Raw genomic sequence first — 21,329 nt, forward strand, 5'->3', positions numbered from 1 at the left:
CACAAATTAGTGAACCTTCTGTGTATGTGTTTATTTAGCTAAATTGAGTAAAATAACCAACGAAGACCCTGCAGGCTGCAAACCAGTCCAGTCGACCAGGGTTTATGCGGGGGAGGGCACAGACCCCTGCCCACCCCCCACCACACACGGCGCGCACAGGCCCGCGCACACTCCCGACCTCTGGCTTCCATCCTCCTCCTCTCCCGTCCCCCCGATGGCGCCTCGGAGGGAGAGGAATGCCTGCCTGAGGCCCCCCCGAGCCCCAGAGGCTCTGCGGCTCCGCTCCACGTGCCCTTTGCCCTGGTCTGGGCTCCTGGTTCCTCCGCTCAAGGTCATGAGCTTCCAGGGCCTTTTCTCCTCTTTTATTTGGTGCCTCGGTAGCTGCTTACTAGCCTTTCTTGGGTGCAGGTTTCGGCCAACAAAGTGCCCCATTTGCGGCCACAGCCCAGTCCCAGCTAAAGCCAGTGTAGTCCCTTCCCTGAACGAGACTCGCCTGACCCTTTCCGCTCCCACTCCGTCTCCGGCCTGAGCTCCAGGCTCACAGCTCCAGAAAAATCTCAGACCAGCCGGTGCCCCACACACCTCTTCTTCCCAACGAGCTGGACACCGGCCAAGTGCCTGCAGGGCCCCGTGTGAGGGAGGCCGCCAGTGGCTCCTGCATTCCTGTGCAGACACGGGGTCTCCAAGTCCCAAGGCTGTAGGTGTGTCCCCTCCTCTCAGCCCTGGTGAGGTTCCCACAGGGGCCAGTCCCCCGGCGGCATCATCGCTGGGAGAGGCAGTTAGGGCAGCAGAAGCCGGAGCTTCTGGTTTGTCTGGCTCGGTTTCATCAGATTTCGCCTCCTCTTCACCAGAGCCGCCCGACTGTTCCCGGCTGGCTCCGCTGCCACTCCCCCCACTCCCTGTTTCTCGAGTTGGTTGACATCCCATGTACCCACTCTGGTTCCCGGGAGGGGGACTTGGTGGCTTTGGAAGGGCCACGCCCCAGTTTCCTCGCCCCGCAGGGGCTGGGCATGGTGGCTGTCACCGCTGGGCCCCATGAAGGATGGTCAGGAACCAGGCAGCTGTGGGCCTGGCAATGAACTGGCTCTCCCTCGGAGCCCTCCCGACTAGGTTCTCTTCTGCCTTGTCCGTCACGGGGCTTAGGGAGCTGAGTGACAGGGGCTGAAGAACAAGCCCGTGGCCCAGTGCCCTCCCTGCCCAGGCAGGCCCTCCCTGAAACACCCCCTCCTGGCCGGGCAGCCCCCGGGGTGGGGAACAGCAGGGTCTCTGGGGCCTGGAGACCCCGCAGAAAGAGGCTGCTGTCAGCCTGCCTGCCCACATGGTCCTCTCCCTGAACTGGCCCCGCATTTGCTGTCCTGTGTTCCCAGAGCCCCATGTGCACAGGTGTCTCCTCAGACTGTGTGGGACGCAGGGGTGTGGCTGCCTAGCGACAGCTTCCTGCCCAGGGCTGGGAAGTCCCTGCAGGGGCTGGTGCCCATCAGGTCTGGGGGTAAGGGGCAGACGCGCTGCTTCCGCACACTCAGGCTCTGTGTGACATCACAGGAACCCTTTCTTAAGTCTTCACCCAAATCTCATCTGCTCCACACCCCACCCCCACTCCCGCCGCCCCACCAGACGCACACCACCCACAGGGTTTCACGGGCAGCTGCTTTTCCCTGTCCCTTCTCATCCTGGGGCAATCCCGACGCTGGCCGCCGGCAGCCCCATTCGCCTGGCTTATCACCAGCTTCTTAGATGCTGTATCTTTCTCTTTCGCCCATGGGCCCGACTTTTCCTTCTCTCTTCCTCTCAGACGCGCCATTTCCCATTGAAAACAGCCAAACCTGGATTCCAACCTGGTCAGAGATGGGGGGTGAAGTGACAGTGGGCTGGGGCCGTGCCTTCTCCCCTCGGGGGCAGAGGTGCTGGGGCTGCGTGTGGGGCCGCGACTGCTGAGTGCTTCCGTGCTTGTGTCCGACTGTCTCAGCAGGGACCTGTGCCTGAGTGGGGGGCTGCTTGAAAGTTGTCCTTTTCGGACCACAGACCGAGAACAGGCATCATGTCTGGGGTTGTGTTTTGGGGACCAAACCTGAGCTGGGGGATGGTAAAGGGTATTTGTGCCTGAGCTTGCTCCCGCCGCAAAACGCACTAATTAAACTTCAAATGAACCAATTCTTGGTTCTTTACAACGTTTCTTGGCTTGAGGTTGAGGTTTGAGGCAGAATTTCCGTTGGCCTGTTACAACCCATGCAAAAATGCTGGGTATTCCAGGGTTTTTCCATCGCAAACGCTGTTTTTCTAGATCCTGCTCCTTGGCTAAGTTCATTGGCAAAGGTGGTTTTTTTTTTTATAAAAATTAAGAAAACACAAATTCCTCTCCCCACACCCAGAACTGTAAGTATCAATAAGCCAATTGTTCCAGGTTTAAAAGCGTGGGGACCACTTCTATGATGGGGCATGACCCCCAGGAGGTGTGTAATGTCTGAACCAAACAAAGTGGAAGAACGTTAGATGTCCTCGGGTGACGTGCTTTGTAGGCACACCGCACACACACGCATAGCCACACCTGTCACCTGTGCACGTACACACGTAGGCACACCTCAGACCCCCACCTGGCGGCTTATGCTGTGGCCCGAGTCCAGCTTGGTGTCAGGAGAGCTGAGCTCTGTCTGGATCTGTTGCTGAGTGTGTGTGATCTTGGGCAAGTCACTGCCTCTCTCTGGGTTTCTGCACCTGTGACACGTTGGATTACATCATCTCCAAAGTGCTTGCTGATGGTAATGCTCTTTGGGAATAGCTTGTATAACCCCTGACCTTGCAAACCACCCCCCTAAACCACCTGCAGCTGTCTTGTTAAAAGGCTCCTCCCCCCCGAGACACAGCGCTCATCATCTCTTAAGAGGAAACACCCTCGTACACCCCTCCTCACTGGAGTCATCTGGGAATTTTAACAGATGCAAGTGCCTAGGTCCAGCCCGGAGAGCCGGCCTTAGTTAGGATGGGAGGCAGGTGGGCCTCAGGGCATTTCAGGGCTCCCAGGTGATTCTAACATGCCCTTCACTCACGCGCAGACCCAGCGTGGGGAACCCTGGAATGCACACACACCCCTCTTCACGTGCTCTCACACACACAGACGGGCATCCAATGTAGTCACTGCTGGTGACCGTTTTTTACTCTGGCCCTCCAGCCAGGTGGCCGCATCCTGCTCTGGCCCTTGCCCACACTGGCCCCACCGCCCTGACCCCCGGCCAGCACTGTTCCCACAGGACCCTCCCAGCCTCTGCCCGTCCTTAGGTTTTGCGGTGGCCACACACAGATCCCCGGGAAGGCGGCAGGCTCCTGGCAGAGCAGGAGCCCGTGTGCAGGTGAGGGAGAGGAGACTCAGGCGGAAGCAGCGCCAGTTGTTCCTGCATTTCTGCTGTGCACACGTGCCCGGAAATAGGCGAGAACCAGCCGGGCGCCCGGAGAGGCCGTGCTCGTCTCCTTGCTCTCCTGTGGCTCACGGGAGCTCCAGGGCGGGGAGGCACGTCCACAGCGCTCCCAGCCGGTCTGGGCAGCGGGAACAGGATGGTGTCTGGCCATTCTCCTCCCCGAGGCACCTGAACCATCTGGGGTCCGGCGGACGCCTGCCCGCTCTTGAACACCTCGGAGGGAGGTTGTCTCCGGACTGTCTTCTGCCAGTTCTGCTTCTTATCACTGTTAAATCCCTCTTCCTCTGGGCCTAGCCCTTCTGCGCACCACGGGCGGGACAGGTTTCGGGGGTGAAGTGAGGGTGTTGTCAAGGCTGAGAGATACGAGCTCCCTGAGCTGAGGAACAGACAGGCTTTCCTCGGGTGTGGAAGAACCAGAGGAGATGGTGGCCTGAGGGAGCCAGAGCCCACGCTGGTCACGCCTCTGAAGCAGCGTCCTGACGAGGCCTGACCAGCAGGGAAGAGGCAGCGGGGGAGGGGTTTCAGGTGACCTCTGCCCCTGAGAGCAGCCTGCGGTCATGTGGCCAGGCAGGCTGATGTCATGGGAGCCATTTCCAGGAGACGCTGGCCCTGGGGTTGGGGTGGGTGGGGCACCCCTGGCTTCAGGGAGCCCCCAGCCTGGCTGGAGAGCCCCAGCCCTGGTCTGCAGGAGAAGGGTGCAGGGGGTGCGCACACACACACACACACACGCACGCACGCTATGGACAGAAGGCTCGCTCCAGAGAACCCGAGAGCCAGCACAGGGCGAGCAGAGCACATGGACAGAGTGCTGACACAGAGGGCTCTGCTGGAAGGTTGGAGCACCCAGCGCTGGGTGGGGTCACCCCCAGGAGAGGCTGGTTTCTGTGCACGGTTTTGAATGCAGGGAAAGGGTTTGGCTGAGAAGAAGGGAGATGTTTCAGGTGTGGTGGGTGTGACCTATGCAAGCTTAGCGGTGACGGAGATGAGTCACCCTGCGAAGGTCTGCCTGTCCCCACAGGAGCCCTAACAAAGGAGCCGCCTCCATTTGCAAAACTTCGGTAGTAGAGAAAGCTCGGGCTGCCCCTAGGACGCAGGGAGGCTCAGGCCAGCGGCTAAAGCACCCAGAGTGTCCAGGGATGGGGTCATCTGAGGGGCAGAGTCCTGAAGCAGTGGCAGCATGCGACAAGCAGTGTGCGCGGAGCAGCTGGTGTCACTGGCATATGAGGAAAACATTACAGCCCCTGAGATATTTTCTCCTTGACCTTGGGGTTCTGGGGGGTGGGGGGGCAGATGCACAGATCAATGTACAGGTAGGGTGGCAGCCAGCTTCCCTGAGAACTGCCACCCCCCCGTGGCATGTGCGCCCTCCTGGAGACATGGGGCACAGATGCTCACCTGGAAGAGATGGGTGAGCTACGTGCTGGGGTCACCTCCCCGGACCACGCCTAGACCAAGAATCCCCCTCAGGGAAATGGCGTTGGGTGTTCTAGACACTCAGCTCCTTGGTTCCTGGCGGACCAGACCCACCAGGGGCCTCTGGGTGGGAGGAGGGTCTGGCTGAGTTCAAGGACCCTGGCCTCACGCTGCAGTTGTGGGGGTGTGGGGCACCCAGGCACCAGGGCAGCTTCACCACGAGGGGCGGGCAGGAGGGACCACACCGACGTGCCCTGTACTGAGGAGACAGCTGGCTGGGGGCGAGGCGATCAGGGGTTGTTGATTGGGAAAGCCTCCTAGAAGTGAGCTCTAGAGAAGCTGGGGACCAGGTGGAGAAGTGGAAGCCGCCACACCTAGCCCCGTTGCTCCCCGAGAAGCCATGTACCCTGCCTGTGGAACTTGCCTTTCAGAGGGGAGTCCTTTCCAGCCAGACACCTCGGGGTCAGGAGAGGGGAAAAGGGCCTCCTTTGTGGGAGCAGCTCTCTTCCAAACAGAGCTCACCTCCCACTGGCCCACGGCAGGGTGGGACTTCCGGGGTGTCACGTCCCTGAACACCCACCCTCCCTCGCGACCTGGGGCCCCAGCACGGCCACCTCCTGCCAGAGCAGCAGTGCTGGCTGGTGTGATGGCAGCCGCCTCGCTCTCATGAGGAAGCCGGGCGAAGCGGCTTAAGGTGCGAGTCAGGCGGCCTGACCCTGGATTCCAGATGGGCCTTAGGAGGTACCGTTAGGAGCTTCCGGGAAGGACCCAGAGGCCTTGGCCCAACCAGAAGCGAGCTACGAGCCCACCCCTGTCATCGCCAGAGTCACCACCGGGACAGAGGGACCGGCTTTGGGAATTAGAAGGTGTTCCCGGGTGGCCTCGCTGCCCCGCCCTCCCCCGCCTCCACGGCAGAGAGCTCCCCACGGTCACACGGAGGAGAGTGAGCCGAGGCAGCGGGTTTGGGGTGTGGAGGGGAGGAGGTGCTCCAGCTGGTGACCGAGGGGCGAGTGGCATCACCGCTGACAGGTCCCCTCTGAGCCTGCCTCTCCTCGCGGGAGGCTTCCTGGGGCTCCCTAGGACTCTTGTCTGTCACCACTCCAGGTTTTCCATTCAAAAGCAGCTGGCTGACCCACGCCTGCCCTTTGGCAAGAAATTGTCACTCGTGGGGCGAGAGCCAATCAAACTGGGGCCTGCCACGCCCTGGAAGGAGCAGGAGAGGTGGGCTGGCCGGAGGCCGCCTGGGGGCTGCCGGTGCGTGTGTCCGCTGCCGCCCCTCCATTGGGGGTCTGAGCCCATGAGATCGACTCCGGTTCCCTCCTGATGAAGGCAGCCTCTCCAGAGGCTCCGTTTCTGGAGAAAGGGTGGCCTGAGCTGCCTGCGCTCAGCAGGGAGCTGGGAGTGAGACAGAGGCTCCGATGGAAGTCCCCTGGGCAGTCAGGCCTGGACGACCCTGAGGCAGGCGGCCAAGGGGATGGGGCTGTAGCCTTTGACGTCTGTCCTTCTTCCTTGTGATGAACCTGATCTCTAGGGAAGGGCTCCTCCAAAAGCCATCGTGCACGTGTCACTGTAATCACTCAACCAGAGGACGCTGGCGCTGGAGCTTTGGGTGTATATATAGAGGCGAACCCCTTCTTTTTTTTCTTTTTAGCTGAGCCATCCTGCCACCTGTGGGCAGCTCAGCGGCAGCTCAGCTCAGGCCGGGAATCGAACCGCTGTTGCTCAAAGCTCACACTCTTGAGCGAGTTCTTAGCCAACTGAGCCACTCGGCCGGCCCTCCAACCCCTTCTTTTTATGGAAGAGGAAGCTGAGGCCAGGGAGAGCACATGACTTGCCCAAATGCCCATTTCAACACCTCTAAGCTCCCAAGGCCACAGCCGATGGCCCTCGTGGCCAGTTGGTCCTCCGTGACTGGGGGGTGAGGAGTCAGGGGCAGCGCCCTGCCCTGTGAGCTGTGTGACAATGCACAGAGCAGGTGGCACCAGGCAGGGCCACCTGCCACGTTCCAAGGCTGCCCCTCCTACTCCGAGCTCAGAGAGTCCAGTCCCCCCCGCCACCCACCCAAAGGCTTGGTGCATGGCAGAAGGGCTGATGTCCCAGGTGAGCCCAGGGGCAAACCCTTCACCCTCGACGGCCTTGGACGCTGGAGTCGGACCATCACTTTAGGGAGAAGGGGGGCTCATCGCCCCAGGAGGCGCTCACAGATCCCACAGAGACCATCGTTTAACAAGCGTGCGGGGAAGCTTGGCTCTGGGGTCCCCACAATGGCCACCCCCCGTGCAGCAGCCAATGTGGGTGCAGACAGCAGAGAGTATGTGTTTGGAGGCGGCAAAGGCTGCCTCGGTCAGTGAAGGCTTCCTGAAGGGACAAGGTCTGGAGCTTGGCTGTGAAAGATGGGGGAAGATTCGATGGTTGTGGCCTAGGAGGGAAGGCAGGCTTGGCAAGGGGACTGGTGGGAGCAAGATCGTGGCCTCTTGCTGTCAGCCATGTTTCAAGGACAGTAGGGACTGTCCTTCAGGACCCCCTCTGCCACCTGGCAAAGGGGAGAGGGGGCGGCCCCTCCAGGAGCCCAAATCCAGTCCTGCTTTCTGTGATTCAAGGCCCCTGTGCCGCTAATGACCCTAGTGACACTGTCACCCCACGGAGCCTGTTGTCTGTGGGTCTCCGGCACTCGGAAAACATTAATTAACCCTCACGGGGGCCTTTGAGGCTGATGGCCACTCCCCTTCACCATCTGGGGGTGCAGGAAGGGGCAGAAGGTCACCTGGTCACGCGTGGGGCCGGGCGGAGGTTTGGAACTAGCCCCGCCGTCACTGCTCTGTGGCCCTGACCGGAGCTGGCATGTCGAGGCCCCGCCTGTCTTCCCCGAGTGCGGAGTCTCCCTGTGGCACGCGGGTCGTCAGTCCCTGGAATGGACCGTGGGTGCTTCAAGGCCCTCCAGGTCCCCAGCAGGGGGTCGGAGGAGACTCTCCAAGCTGCCCTTACAGCTGCCTGGGGGGTCCTGGAGGAGGTGCAGTAACGGGAGGCTGACTGCCACCGTCCTCTCCCCAGCTCAGGCCTGTCACCCCCCCCCCATGGGGCGTGGAGGACCTGGTTGCAGCGTGATGCCTGGCGAGGCGGGTGGGTGAGGAACCCAGCCAGCACTGTCCTAACCCCCGCCTCTGCTCTCAGGTTCCATGTACGATGGCTTGACCGACACTTACAACAGCTACGGGACCAGCACCAAGAGCAGCTACTACTCCAAGTCCCAGGCCGGGAGTGGCTCGTGGGGCTATCCGGTAAGAGACCTGGGGCGCGCGTGGGGGTGGTGGGGGTCCACTGGCGGCCAGAGCCGCAGTGCGGGGAGGGGAGGGCCTGAGATGAGCCCCCGACGCTGACCAGGTCCCTTTGCTTGGCCAGTGTGTCATCGCTGGCTCTTAACACAGCTGATTGGATATTTCTGACTGTCTCAAATGAGAACACTTTAGAAAAAGCACAAAGAGCACTTTTTTAAATGAATGATTCTTTTCAGTGACGGCTGACAGTCATTCTTATTTTATAAAGAGCATATTTTTTTGAAGTCCGTTTCTTTCGCAATGTCTGTTTTGATCACAGATGTGAGAGAAGTTTGAATTCCTGAGGCCCATTTGTGGATTCCTGTAGATGTTTCTAGAAAGATCCCAAAGGGCGCTCTCTCGTCAGTATGTGCTGACGACCAAGGAGGGGGCTCTAGGCGGCCCCCTGAGTCACTGCAGGGAGCTTGGCTGGTGGGAGCAGTGAGGGACCGTAAGTTGGTTCAGAGTCCAGCTCTGCTGCTGAAATGACCGTGGCACGTAGGGCAGACCCTGCACTGCTGGGCCTCAGTTTCCTCACGTGTCAGCAGATGGAACACAGTGCCCTCGTGGGGTCGTTATCAGAATTCAATGAAATAATGTTCATGAAAGAAACAGATTGCAATCAGTCTTAAGATGTTTTTCACTTAACATGGTAAACTGATTCTAGATCCTTTCATCCTGACCCTGTCCTTGTCTTCCTGTGACGTCAACCCGCCCTTTATCGAACAAATAGTTATCGAGTCCTGACTCGAGACACACTGGTTCAGTTCGTATAGGTCAGTGCAGGACTTGCCTCGCTCCCTAAAACCAGGGCTAGTGGGCTTGGTGACCGCTGGGGGTTCGCCCAGACCTCCAATTCCACAGTTTTCGTTTATGATTGCTGATTTCAACATTAGCCTGTTTTGTTCTTGGCAACTCGAGAGACCCTAGCGGTGTTGCGTGGGTGGGGGTGGGGGTGGGGCTGCTTTTCCGTGGGAGGCTGGGGCGCCGTCCCCGTGGGGCTCCAGGGTCGCGGCAGCATTTGCCCTGAGTTCACACCGCTCACAGGTGTCGCCCTGATGGTGGGAGTCCTGGGCAAGGGAGAGGGCGGGTGGTTTATGAGGCAGGTGTTCCTTTGGTCGTCGGCTCAATGCCTCCCCTCCGAGGTACTTGTTGAGGCTAATATTGGGGGCCTTGTCTTTCATGCATCTTATAGGTTAGGATTGAAGGGAAGAGTCTGCCGCAAATTTACTTCCCTTTGTTTTCTCCTGATTCTTGATATGAATTGATACCCTTGGTGCAATAGAAATATGGCTGACCAAGCCCGATAGGCTGGCAGATCAGGCATAGGTGTGAATGAAGGGCTTTGACATGAAGAGTGATGACCAGGCAGGACCAGAGAAAACAACTTGGTCACGCGGGGTGAGACCCGAGGCGGGCAGGTCGCTGGATGCGACCCCCCCCGTCGGGACGGACAATCATGGTGACAATGCAGATGGTACAAGGAGGTTTGGTCCTGGCTCTGTGACTCCAGATAAACCTCCTAGCTCCTCTGGGCCTCAGTTTTCTCACCTGTGAAATGGGAAAGGTGATGCCTGTGTGTGCACTTCGCCACAGGCCAACACTATGTTGCATGAACTCTGAAGTGTTACCAGCTTGGTAACCAAGTTATGAAAGCTGGTAACCAGGAACGGTAAACATCCCCTCTGGCCCCGCGGTGGGTGTTTCTTCCAGTTGATTGACTCAATCTCACCAGCTCTTAATGCTGCCCACTGCCCCCCACCCAGTGAAAACCCCTTCCCTTTCCCGCACCCGAAGGCCCACACTCCCCACTCCCCCTTGGCTGACGGGACCTCAAAAATGACTCTGGTCGTGTCGGGGCAGCTGCTGAGGCAGGTCCTGTGTCTTCCCAGCTCAGGAGAGGCTCTGGGGACAGCTGGGAGCTGAGCGCACACACAGCGGCTTTGGCAGATGGAGGGCGAGGTAGCAGGGAGTGGAGCCACTGACACAGGCCCACAATCAGCTGAGGACTGGGCAAACCAAAGGGGGCCATGGGCCCGGGGCAAGGAGAGGAGGGAAGGTAACGGGCAGTGGCGGTGAGATGCCCCTGCGTGTGGGTTTCCGGGCGTGGCACCACACACACAGAGCTGGTGCCTCCCGCCTGCTGAAAACCAGCTTGGTTCAGGGCACACTCGTCTGCACAGGCCTCCCAGCAGGTTCCAGGGCTGTTTCCTGCCGACAGTACCACGAAAGCACTCGGGCCCCCAGCCAGAGCTGGGCGGACGCAGATGAAGACACTGCCTTTGCCCTCCCCAAACTTGCCGTCCAGCTGGGAGAAGCACAGAGGTCAACAGACAGATGGAAAGCAGGCGTAGCTGCCAGAGCACCGCCGTTGTCCAAAACCTTTCTAGACCTCTGTACCCTTTTCAATTGCGTTGTCCTCAGTGTCATATCAGGGCCAGGGGATTGGCCTTTTTTTTTTTTTCCTTCCTAGACTCAGGCTGGATTCATTCAGCTACAAGCTCTAGTAGGAGTCAGAGCAGAGTTGCCAGATAAAATACAATATTGGGGACATACTTATACTAGGAACTTATTTGTTGTTTTTCTGAAATTCAGATTTAATTGGGTATGCTATATTTTTATTTGCTACATCTGGCAACCCTAGATTAGGGTACCGCTGCACCCGCTTTACACGCTCCTCTCCCAGGTGAAGGACTTCAGCTGAGTGACTTCCAGCTGCAGCCGTTTCTGGTGAGAAATGGAGGCTGTTTCACCCATTAAGGATCCTCACGTGGGCCCCTTAAAGGCCTTCCTCTGGGCCAGCGGAGACCAGGGCGAGGGGAACAGAGAGCCGGAAGCAGCGGGAGGCACGGCCCAGCTGTTCCAAAGCTGGAAACGGCTTCCATCATACAGGCTTGTTCTCAGGGAGGCTGAGGCAGGTGGACAGTTTTGATTTCCAGGGACTGTTCCTGGATTAAGACTGCAGTCTCCTGTCAGCCTCAGCTCTGAAGGGTTTTCCTATTTACAAACCAAGAAACACATCTTTTCATGGTTCTGTGTGGCTTGAGAACTGGCTCTGAGCCGCTGCAGGGACCGGTAGCCCAGGACTCCCAGGGGCATGGGGGGCCCATCCCGTCAGGCTGAGACCTCCGCTTCGGGCCCCAGGAAAGCAGCAGCTAATTAACCCTTGCGACAGGACAGGGAGACTGAGGACCTCATCTCCTGCAGCTTTGCAGGAGGAGGCTTAGAAACTACCCGCCTTCGCGCCCAGGCCGACCTCCCTAGCGCCCGTGTCCCAGCCGCCTTCCAGACAGGCCCGCCGGCTGCCTGCTGGGCTCTGTCTGTTCTTGTAGAGTCCAGGGGAGGGGTGGAGAGTGGACACAGCCTCCTTCCCTCGCCCCAGCGGGCCTGGCTCCTGCTCCGGGAGCGAGCGATTGATGTGTCTGCCAACCCGGTGTCCCCGTGCCAGCTGGTGAATCACTCCCACCCAGCCTGGGAGATAGGAGGGTCCCGCGGGGCCTCAGGCTCTCGCCCAACAAGAAGAGACAGCGATCCTACTTGCCGAGGGACAGGATGTGCCTGAGAGAGAAGAGGCACAGCCGCTAGCGAGCAGGGAGGAGCCGCTCCCAGCGCCCCCCCCCCCCCAAAGCAGCAGCAACGCTAGGCATGTTTTCACAGACACCCTTGCAGAGCCTGGAGACACTCCCTGTGTTTAAACTGCAGCAGGAGCTGGTGGCAAACGCCTGTGTCTGGGGTGTCCCCTGGGATGAGCCCCCTTCATAAGCTGCCGTCCACTGGAGTGGCATCTGGGGGGGGGGACAGAGATAAGAGGCAGAAAAGAAGGCAGCAGGACCCTGGAGGCGGGGCCTCCATCGCTGCGCAGGTGAGCGCTGGGCCTCAGGTGTGTCTCATCAGCACCAGACAGCTGCCCAGACCAGCTCCTGGCCGCCCTGACACCCCATGTCCTGCGTCCTTGCTCGGAAGGGTGAGGTCAGAGAACGGCCCCCGCGTCAGCCCCGTGGGCTTGCACAGGAAACAGGACATAGTCCCTGCAAATAAATGCAAGTGATACCCAAGGGCTGGCTCCAGGTGGAGGAAACCGGACAGGCTTTCCGGGCGGCTGAGCTTGAAGTGGGGGGTGAAAGGACAGGAGAGCGCCCTGAGCAGAGAAGAAACGGCCCTGGCCTGGGGCTTGGCCTGACAATAGCCCTGGGCCCTCCTTTCTGACTGGTCACCAAGCAGGGCAGCTGGGTGCAGGTTGCCAGTCCGTGAACCCCTGTAACCAATGCCTGGGGGGCACAGAACCCACGGTGCTCCTCTGGCTGGGCGCACGCTGGCCCACCTATGCTCCTGCCCCCGTGAGGAGTGCCGGACCCAGGAGAAGGCAGGGTCTCAGCTGTCACCGTCCTGGCTGTGTGGGCCTTGTGGGGTCGGGGTGGGGAGGCCCAGCAGTTTGGTCCAAAGGTTGAGAGACCCCGTGGGCAGCGTATAGCTGGTGGAAGCGTCAGGCTTTGCCAGCTCTGGGCAGTCGGCCGCGGGCTCTCCCCTGATGGTCCACAGGGAGGATTCCAGTCCTGTCAGACACACAGAGCCAGCACCCATCTTCGTTTCGCTCAGGCGATCCTCAGTCTCCATCTGTCACTTCCGTTCAGGTTGCAGAGAGCTCCGAGTTTGTGGCTGGGAAACCGATGCTTGGGTGGACCTGGGGCGTAAGGTCCCACCAGGTCTCCCATCCTGACAAGATGTTAGGAGGCAGGTTTCCCTCTGGCCATGGAGAACGGAATCATGTCTTCTGCCAGGAAGCAAGCTTCTTCAGACTTAAAGCAGAGCCTCTGAAACTTTAGAGGGAAGATTGGAAGAATCCAGGATAATTGTGATCTTGCTTTTTTGCTTCAGAAGAAAATCAGTGGCGTTTGGCTGGGGGCCTTTTGGCCCCTTTGGTCCTGACAAGGACCAATCGACTCACCCGGCAAGTCCCTAAAGTCCTCAGACACTGTTCAAACAGCTAACAGGGAGGGTGTAAGTGAAGGCTGCGTGTTGTAGCACAAACTAAGTGCAGCCTGACCCAGCATCCGTTTCCTTGTCTGCAAATGGCGGTGGGACCAGGTGACCGCCAAGCCTGTCCCCAGCATCCTGCAAGGTTAGGGAGGGACCCCAGGTTCTGGGGTCGCAGGCACGTGATGGCCTGCAGCTCCCCTGCCCTCATGTTCAGTGGGCCTCATGTGGAAGAGCTCCAATCTTGAGCCACCTCCCACCCACCGTTTAATACTCCCCTGAGTTAGTGTGGCATTTGGAACGTACACCCAGTGGGGGCACCCTCGTCCCCCCACCTGCTCCTTCCGTCCTCCTGAGACCAGTAAGTAGGTGGTTCACGTGCCACTGGCCAGATCTTATGTCCAGGAAGCCAAGCTACAGAGATGTGCACGGGGTGGGGAGGGCGCCCGCGCCCCCCAGCAGAGCCCAGTCTGGAGGATGAGTCAGGGGGTCCCTCCCCCTGGGGGTGCAGATGCTCCCAGGCCAGGAGCAGGGGACTAGTGAGGAGGGACCTCTCCACAGAGCCCTGGGTGGGTCTTCTGTTGCCTCTTGTCAGAGCTTCCCTTGTGTCACTGTGCTCAGCAGCATTTCCCAGTGGGTGGGGGAGCCCTCCCCACCCTTCGCGGGGGGAGGCTCAGCTTTTCGGGGGGGCCTGGCGTGTCTGTGGAGGCCTTTCTGCAGCAGGGAGAGTGAGCTCAGCTGAAAAACAACATCAAAGGGGTGGGGGAGCGGGGTGCAGAGACATGGCTGGGGAGAGAAGCAGCTCCCGCTCAGGGCCCCACACACACACACACACACAAGGATGAAGGTGGGGCTCCTAGGGGGTTTTCTGAGGCACTTAGGGCAGTAGAGTCATGGCCCACAGCTGAGCTGCTACAGTCTTTTTTTTAAATTAAAGTTTATTGGGGTGACAATGGCTAGTACAGTTACATAGGTTTCAGGGGTACCATTCTATAACACACCATCTGCTGTGTGTTCACCCCCCAGAGGCAGCTCTCCTTCCATCGCCATATATTCGAGCTGCAACACTCTTAGGCGTCTCCCAGGACCTCCTGTGATTGATCAATCAGCCAACAGAGGGGGTGGCACCTCCCATGTCCGTCATCCCCGGGGAGGGGTGTGTAGCAGTCTGGACCATCAGCGAGCCAGAGACGCTGGTGGGGGGTGGGGGGACCTTCCTGCAGGGCTCCCCCCCCCCCGCCGTGCAGAGACTCTTAGCCGTTCAGACTTCATCCCCATCACCAGACTTTGGTGGCCAAGTGGCTGGAGACAGTCCTGGTTCGGGGGCCGCTGAGTCCTAGCGATGTGGCCGTGGCCCCGCCTCTAGTTCTCTGGGCTTAATAAGCTCCGAGAGGATGGACCTTAATATGCACCTCATTGGCCAGGCAGGAGACCAGGGTGCTGTGGGGCCCCACAAGATGGGAAGGGGGGAGCTCTTTGCAAACTGTAAAGCACCCTGCCTGCAAGGTGCGCTCAGAGACCTTCTCTACCTGAGTCCGCCCCCCGTGAGGTGACGTGTGTCCCACAGAGGCAGGTCTGCATAAGGGAGTGTGTGTGTGTGTGTGCCTGTGCCTGTGCCCTCTGTGCCCAAAGGGCGACAGGGTCTCTAAGTGATGGGGCTGCTCTGTCCTCCGTGCCCCACACAAAGCCGCGCACCAGGGAGAGGAAGGAGCCGGGGTGGGACCCCTGCACGCAGCCAGAGAGGGGGCGGTGCCCAGGAGCAGGCAGGGACCGGCACGCCTCTCCACCTTCGGTGACTCAGGCCCTGTGGCTCCCACGCTGCCTCCAACTGCTGCGTAAGCAGCTAGCCCTGTCCCCCGAGGGAGCTCCCCAGCCCTGGGCCCCTGAGTGCCCGTCCTGGGCGGCCCTTACTGGGAGACAACCTGTGCTTTCCAGGCCCATGGGGAGAGGGTGGAGGAGAGCTGCCAGCTGTGTACAAAGGGCCCCCCTGCCACCTATGATTGGCCAGCTGTGCCCAGTCCTGACCCAAATCCCAGGAAGATGTTGAGTTGCTACATATCACAGGTGCTGAGTGGGGAGCAGCAGGTATGAGGGGAGTGGCCAATGGGACCTGTCCCCAAGGCGTTCCCAGTCAAGGTCCCTTCTCAGGAGAGCCCTCACCAGGCCTCAGAGACGCGAGGACCCTGTGACACTGTGCCACTTGCTTTCATGAGAAGGGCATTGGAGATGACCCTGTTGGGCACTTTGCTGGGTGTGACTGGGCAGAGGAGCAGGGTGTGTCCCCCTGGAGAGCCGGTTTGGCCAGCCTCACCTGCTGGCAGAAGCTTGGTTTCAAATGGGCTAATAGCTAGGGACCCAGACAGTCTTTTCATCTTGGCCTGCCCAGCACATGCCCGGCTGCCAGGGAGCTGGGTAACTTCCACCTGGTCACCCAGAGCTGGAGTAGGGCTCTGGACATGGCCGGCCAGCTGCCATCACCCAGGTCAGGGGGATAAAGGGAAAATCGTGGACCATCAGAGCTTGGTCCCATGCTGGCCCCTCGTTGATGGGCTCACCCCATGTAGAGCGCCCTGTCCTCCTAGCAGCTCAGAGTGGACGGAGGCTCCCCTGTACCCACGGAGGCCAAGGGCAGCCCATGCCCATCAGCAGCCTGACCGTCCCCCGGCCAGCACAGACTCCCTGTACTGAGCACTGGCTGTGAGCCCAGCCCTGTGGTGGGCACAGGGAAGGGCCTCTGCCTGGAGAGCCTGGGACAATGACAGAGAGTGACATTAGCAACAGGAGAGCACCCAAGACCATAGGCGGCTGGGTGTGAGGCCATCGCAGACACCCAGAGAAAGGCTTGGGGTGGGGTGGGGGTCCGGGCAGGATTTGCAGCGCTGACAAGTGGAGAAGAGGCCTTGCAGAAATGTAGGGTTTGGGAGGACCGGGAGAGGAAAGCTCTCCAGGAAGGAGCAGAGTCTGCGCAGAAGCAGGCAGGAGGCCTGGAGGTGGCTGCTGCCACGGGGACTCAGGAGGGGTGTGCTGGGAGCGGGGGAGTTGCAGGAAGGCTGGGTGGGGCCAGGCCGGTGCCTCCGTCCTGTTGTAGCAGAGACACGGTCGGCTCTGGAGCAGCCAAGGGCTAATGAAGGCTTTGTCTGAGGAAGGTCAAGGTGCTGGCACCACCAGGCAGGTGCCAGGGCCCCGAGGGCTGGGTGGGGCTCGTGGGAGGCACCGGAGCTGTCCAGTGGAGACCCGGTGAGAGCCAGACCACAGTCTGGGCATCGGGAGTGGAAAGGGAGGGGCCAGGAAGATCCTCAGATGGGCGGACGAAAGGACGCCCTGTCTTCCTACACGGTCGGTCTCTGTCCGCCCGATGACCTTGGGCTCTAACGGCTGGGGAGGGGGCCCTTCAGACTGAACGGGACTCGCAAGGGGAAACTGACTGCATTCCGTCCTTTGAGGCCCTGGGTCTTGGGCTTAGGCTGCTTTACTTTGGTCTGGTCACCTCCTAGGACCGGCTCCTTTTCTGCAAAATGAGGGGTTGGCCTCTGAGAGCTTCCTGAGTTAGGAGGAACGGGGAGAGAAGATGACATTTGGCGGGGGGGCACTCATGGGGGGAGGGGGTGAAATCCCACACTTCTTCAAGAAGGAAGGGCAGACAGATGAGTGAGTCAGAGGTCCAAGTCAGCAGAGGAAGGGCAGAGCGGGGCCCGGCTGGCCCACCTTGGAAGATGGGTCTGAGTGTCGGCCCCCCAAGAGCCCCGTTGGTCTTCCCCTCCCTGCCCAGCCTTCTTTAAGGGGTGTGCTCTGCTCCCAGGAAGTCTGGTTTCTGGTCCCCGGAATGCTCTGATCTGCGGCTCTTCTCACCTGAGGCTGGAGTTTCCCAAGGAAGCCTGAGATAACCAGACAAGGAGTGTGTGTGTGTGTGTGTCTCACTGTCCTTTGTATTCAAAGCGAGGGTGCTGCCAGCAGATCGCTATCTGAATGTGGGGGTGCCTGGGACCGGCACAGGCAGCACAGTTCTCCCACCTGCCGTGGACACGTGTGTGCACGCCGCCTGCGCATTCCTGCTGCAGCTGCTTGCGGGACCTGGAAGGGAGTGTTTGCAAGTGTGGCGGGCGGGGGGTGGGCACTCTCGCTGGTCACAGTGACTGTGAGACATCACCAGCATTGAGGGCCTGGGGCCAGGGGCGCGAAGCACCCTGCAGTGCGGAGACTAATCCTGCCCCCAGTGCCGCCACGCCCACGCCAGGAAGCACCGCTCCGTTCCGCCACCAAGCCTGGCTTCACGGTGGGCGCCCTGTCTGGGCGGCCCGCACGCCTGCTGCTCTGCGGCCGTGGGTTGAGACCAGCATGGGCCCTGAACACCGGTGTGGACCGCTTTCCTGGGCGGCCCTGGCTTCGGGGTTCATCCCCCTCCTGTGCCAACCTGGTAGCCCTCTGGTTGTGGCTTCGGCTGTGTCAAGGCCTCAGCCAGTCCTGGTGGCAGCCAGCCCATCCCCAGCCTGAGTGTCAGCAGGACACAGATGTGCCAATGAGCAGACACGTCGTGCAGTGTCCGCCGCTTAGCTGGTTCTCCCAACAGCCCTCCACACTGGGCACGGTTGTTACTCCAGTTTGACAGACGAGGAAACTGAGACACATTGGGTTTAACTAGCCCAAGGCCACTCATCGGGCCAGTGACATGGCCAGAGCTCAGCCACGGTCAGGCTCCAGAGCCCATGTTCCAACCACTCGGCCCAGTGAGCTCAAGGGATGTGTCTCCAAGATGGCACAGCCATCTCAGCCCGAGGAAGACAGAAATGGTCCCACCCGTCAGCTGCACGGCCATGTGTGCAGGGAACGCTGAGCCCTGGAGGGGAACAGGGCCTGGCTGGGAGGAAGCTTGGCTCCTGCTTGTCGGGGTGACAGCAGAGGGACGATGGGGGGCCGTCACCCACAGCTGCCCTCAGCCACCCGCAGCCAACACAGCCCGCCAGCAGCCCTGACCAGGAGCTGGGGCGGGGTTCCCAGGAATGGGCGACACCGCTGGAGTGTGGCTGATGGGGTGCTGGGAAATGCAGTCCACAGGACGTCTCTACCTGCCCCGCCACACCTGGGTGCAGCCAGCCCCGTCCAGGGCTGCCCGCTGCGCCCCCCCACACACACACACCTCAGGGGAGCAAAGCCCAAAGCCTCCGTGAGGTTTAATCAGCGTGACCACATTTTCCCGGGACTTGAGCCAGGATGAGCCCTTGGATGTCTCATCAGGTGACTGAGATGACAACCGGGGATGTCATGCAGAGAACAAGGAAGCTCCTTGTTGCACTTCCATTTAAGGCTTAGCCCGCTGTCCTGTTTGGGCGTAACCAGCTTTCCCTCCAGAGAATGGAGGCGCAGGGGTGTGGCCCACTGACCAAGAGCCGTGGAAGCTAATTGCATATTTTGTGTGTTATCTGCAAGGCGCACATTCCATGTCCAAATGTTCACAAAACTGTCCCGTTCTCCTCCCCTCATTCCCGCCTCCCAACACCCACACCCCAGTTCCCTTTGGGGAGGTTGGTTTGACCCAGTTTGGGGAAGAAAACTGTGCCTGCCTGATGCTCAACGGGGTGTGTGGGTGGAGGTGACAGGCGCGCCATCTCCACGGCTAATAGTTTGTGGCTTCTGAGTCTGGGGGCCACTTCTCACTGGAGCGTGACCCACAGGTTTTCTGCTCTCTGAAGCTCTTGCTGCAGAGGAGAAAGGGGGCCTGGCCAACAGCCGGCCCTCCCCAGCCTTGTGTGGCTGGATCTGGTGTGGAGGGCAGTTACCCCGCTGCCTAAGGACCTCCCTCCACACTCACTCACTCCCCGGGTGGGGCAGGCAGGCTCGGGCTGCTGCAAAGCTGAGTCCCAAGCTGGCCCCTGTGTGGAGACATTTCATCAGGCTCCATGTTGATCCTCTCGTCTCAGGACAAGTCAGAGCAGGCAGACCTGCAGCTCTCTTCCCAACTCGTTCCCACCACACCTCCAGCTTTGCGGCTCTTCCCAGGGAGGCTGGCTCCCCAGGTGGGCTCTCAGGGCCCTGGGGGGCCTCCTTGTTGGGTTGAGCCTCTGCCCAGCCTCCGTTCCCCACTGCAAGCCTGACAGCAAAGCCTGGGAGGCCCAACGCCCCGGCCTGCAGCCCCCGTCTGTCTGCACGTGTGCAGGGGTCCCCCTAGCAGAAGGCCCAGGAGCAGGAGGGTTTCTCCTTTGGCCTTCGAGGAGACTCCTAGGGGCTGTTCCCATTCGCATCCTGCAGGATGAGGCCTTCAGCTGAGGGGACAGTGCAGAACAGGAGTCACCCACCCTGTGTGCAGTGGCCCCCGAAGGCCACCGTGCCGGAGCCACTGGTGTCTGGGAACAGCCTGGGACAGCAGGGCAGGGCTTGGGGACACGGGCTCGGGTCCTGCCGCTGCCGTTCCCGCAGCAAGTGACTGTGGGAAAGGTCCTCTCCCCTCGGGGCCTCGGGCTCCCCTCCCAGGCGGCCCGTATGAGACCAGATCTGTGTGGCCAAACGTTTTTGACTGCGACCCACAGTGAGAACTACATCTTACAGCCAGGTACCCACTCGCTGCTTCACCACACGACACGTCTTTACCGCCTGAATGGCGCTCTGACATCTGACACTGTGTGTTCCACTTGATATTACTCTAGACTGTGTTTTCCAATGACGGTCACAGTCTGATCATCGGTTCATAATCCATAACGGTTCCCAACCTGCCGTTGGAAAAATAATGTGTCAGGAAACGGCTCAGGTTCCATCTCCTCCAGACCTCCCGGGACTCAGGACCCTCCACTGAGCTTTTTGTCCCTCCCTCCGGCCAGATCTACAACGGGACCCTCAAGCGTGAGGCTGACAACAGGCGCTTCAGCTCCTACAGCCAGATGGACAACTGGGGCCGCCACTACCCCCGGGGCGTCTGCAGCACCCTGGGCGCCGGCAGCGACATCTGCTTCATGCAGAAGATCAAGGCCAGCCGCAGCGAGCCAGACCTGTACTGCGACCCCCGGGGCACGCTGCGCAAGGGCACGCTGGGGGGCAAGGGCCACAAGACCACCCAGAACCGCTACAGCTTCTATAGCACCTGCAGCGGCCAGAAGGCCACCAAGAAGTGCCCCGTGCGCCCGCCCTCCTGCACGTCCAAGCAGGACCCCGTGTGCATCCCGCCCATCTCCTGTAACAAGGACATGTCCTTCGGCCACTCGAGGGCCAGCTCCAAGTGAGTGCTGTGGGCCTGGTGGGGGCGGGGGCGGCAGGAGGCCAGCCTCTGGCTGCATTGGAGGGAGGGTGCTCCTGCGATGGAGAGGACACGGTCTCTGTCCCCAGGGATTTGCTCGTCCCTACCTGGGAACACTCCAGGGTGAAGGGGCTGGAGAACCCAGACACTGAAACCGAGGCACTGAGTAGGGTCGTTTTGAAGAGTCGCAGGTCATGAGCAGAGGGGAGCTAATTAGAGGTCAGCTAAGCCATCGGTTCTCCAAGTGTGTTCCTTGGCCAGCAGCCTCCCTGGGAACGTGAGAGGAATGCTCTTTCTCAGGCCCCGCCCAGACCTGCTGAGTCAGGACAGGACCCAACACCATGTGTTGTCGCGAGTCCTGCAGGGGGCTGTGATTCATGCTAGAGTTTGGGAACTTCCATCCTTAGGCATCTCGATCGTTTCCTGAAAGAGCAAAGGAACGTGCCCCCCTGGGAAAGGGGCATTGTGACTTCTTGCTGGAAGAGCACCTCGTAGGGGCTGGGAAGTCAGGCACAGCAGGGCCAGAGTATGCCATTAAAACATGGTTTTTCTGGGCTTTGGGTTTAAAAATGGTTGACTGTCAGCCATTTCACATGGTTCAACCTAGTACATGCCCTTGGGTGTCAGTTTGAACTTGACCCTACAGCAAGGCAAAGCCCCTGAAGAGCACAACACAGTGTACAGGGTTTTAGGACTGCTAATCTGATAAAAGGTCCAAGACGTTGGTTGGGGGAGCTTGGAGAAGACAGCCAGCTGTAGGGGTCTCTTGCTGCAGCCTCCATGACAGTGGTCATGGTCAGAAGGAAGGTAGTGGCCCTGAGGATAGAAAGAAGAGATAGATGTGAGGGTTTTTGTGTAAGAAGAATTAGCGAGACTTGGGGATAGAGGGAGGGAGAGATGGATAGATGGATGGATAGGTGGATGGATGGAAGGTGGATGGATGGATGGATAGGTGGATGGATGGATAAGTGGATGGATGGGTAGATGATGGATGGA

The 21,329-nt window shown here is 60.0% G+C and overlaps 1 protein-coding gene across 12 annotated transcripts in view; it reads left to right on the forward strand.

Annotated features, from left to right (window-relative positions):
* PKP1 (plakophilin 1) overlaps positions 1–21,329 on the forward strand; it is a 42,599-nt gene that overhangs the window by 11,865 nt on the left and 9,405 nt on the right. For all 12 annotated transcript variants that reach the window (XM_019637978.1, XM_019637976.1, XM_019637979.1 and 9 more), the window contains 2 exons: positions 7,995–8,101; positions 19,921–20,315. In XM_019637978.1, coding sequence (XP_019493523.1) covers positions 7,995–8,101; positions 19,921–20,315 — 502 coding nt within the window. The remainder of the gene's footprint in view (positions 1–7,994; positions 8,102–19,920; positions 20,316–21,329) is intronic.

Source organism: Hipposideros armiger, unplaced genomic scaffold (assembly GCF_001890085.2).
Source record: "Hipposideros armiger isolate ML-2016 unplaced genomic scaffold, ASM189008v1 scaffold_37, whole genome shotgun sequence".
NCBI lineage: Eukaryota > Metazoa > Chordata > Mammalia > Chiroptera > Hipposideridae > Hipposideros > Hipposideros armiger.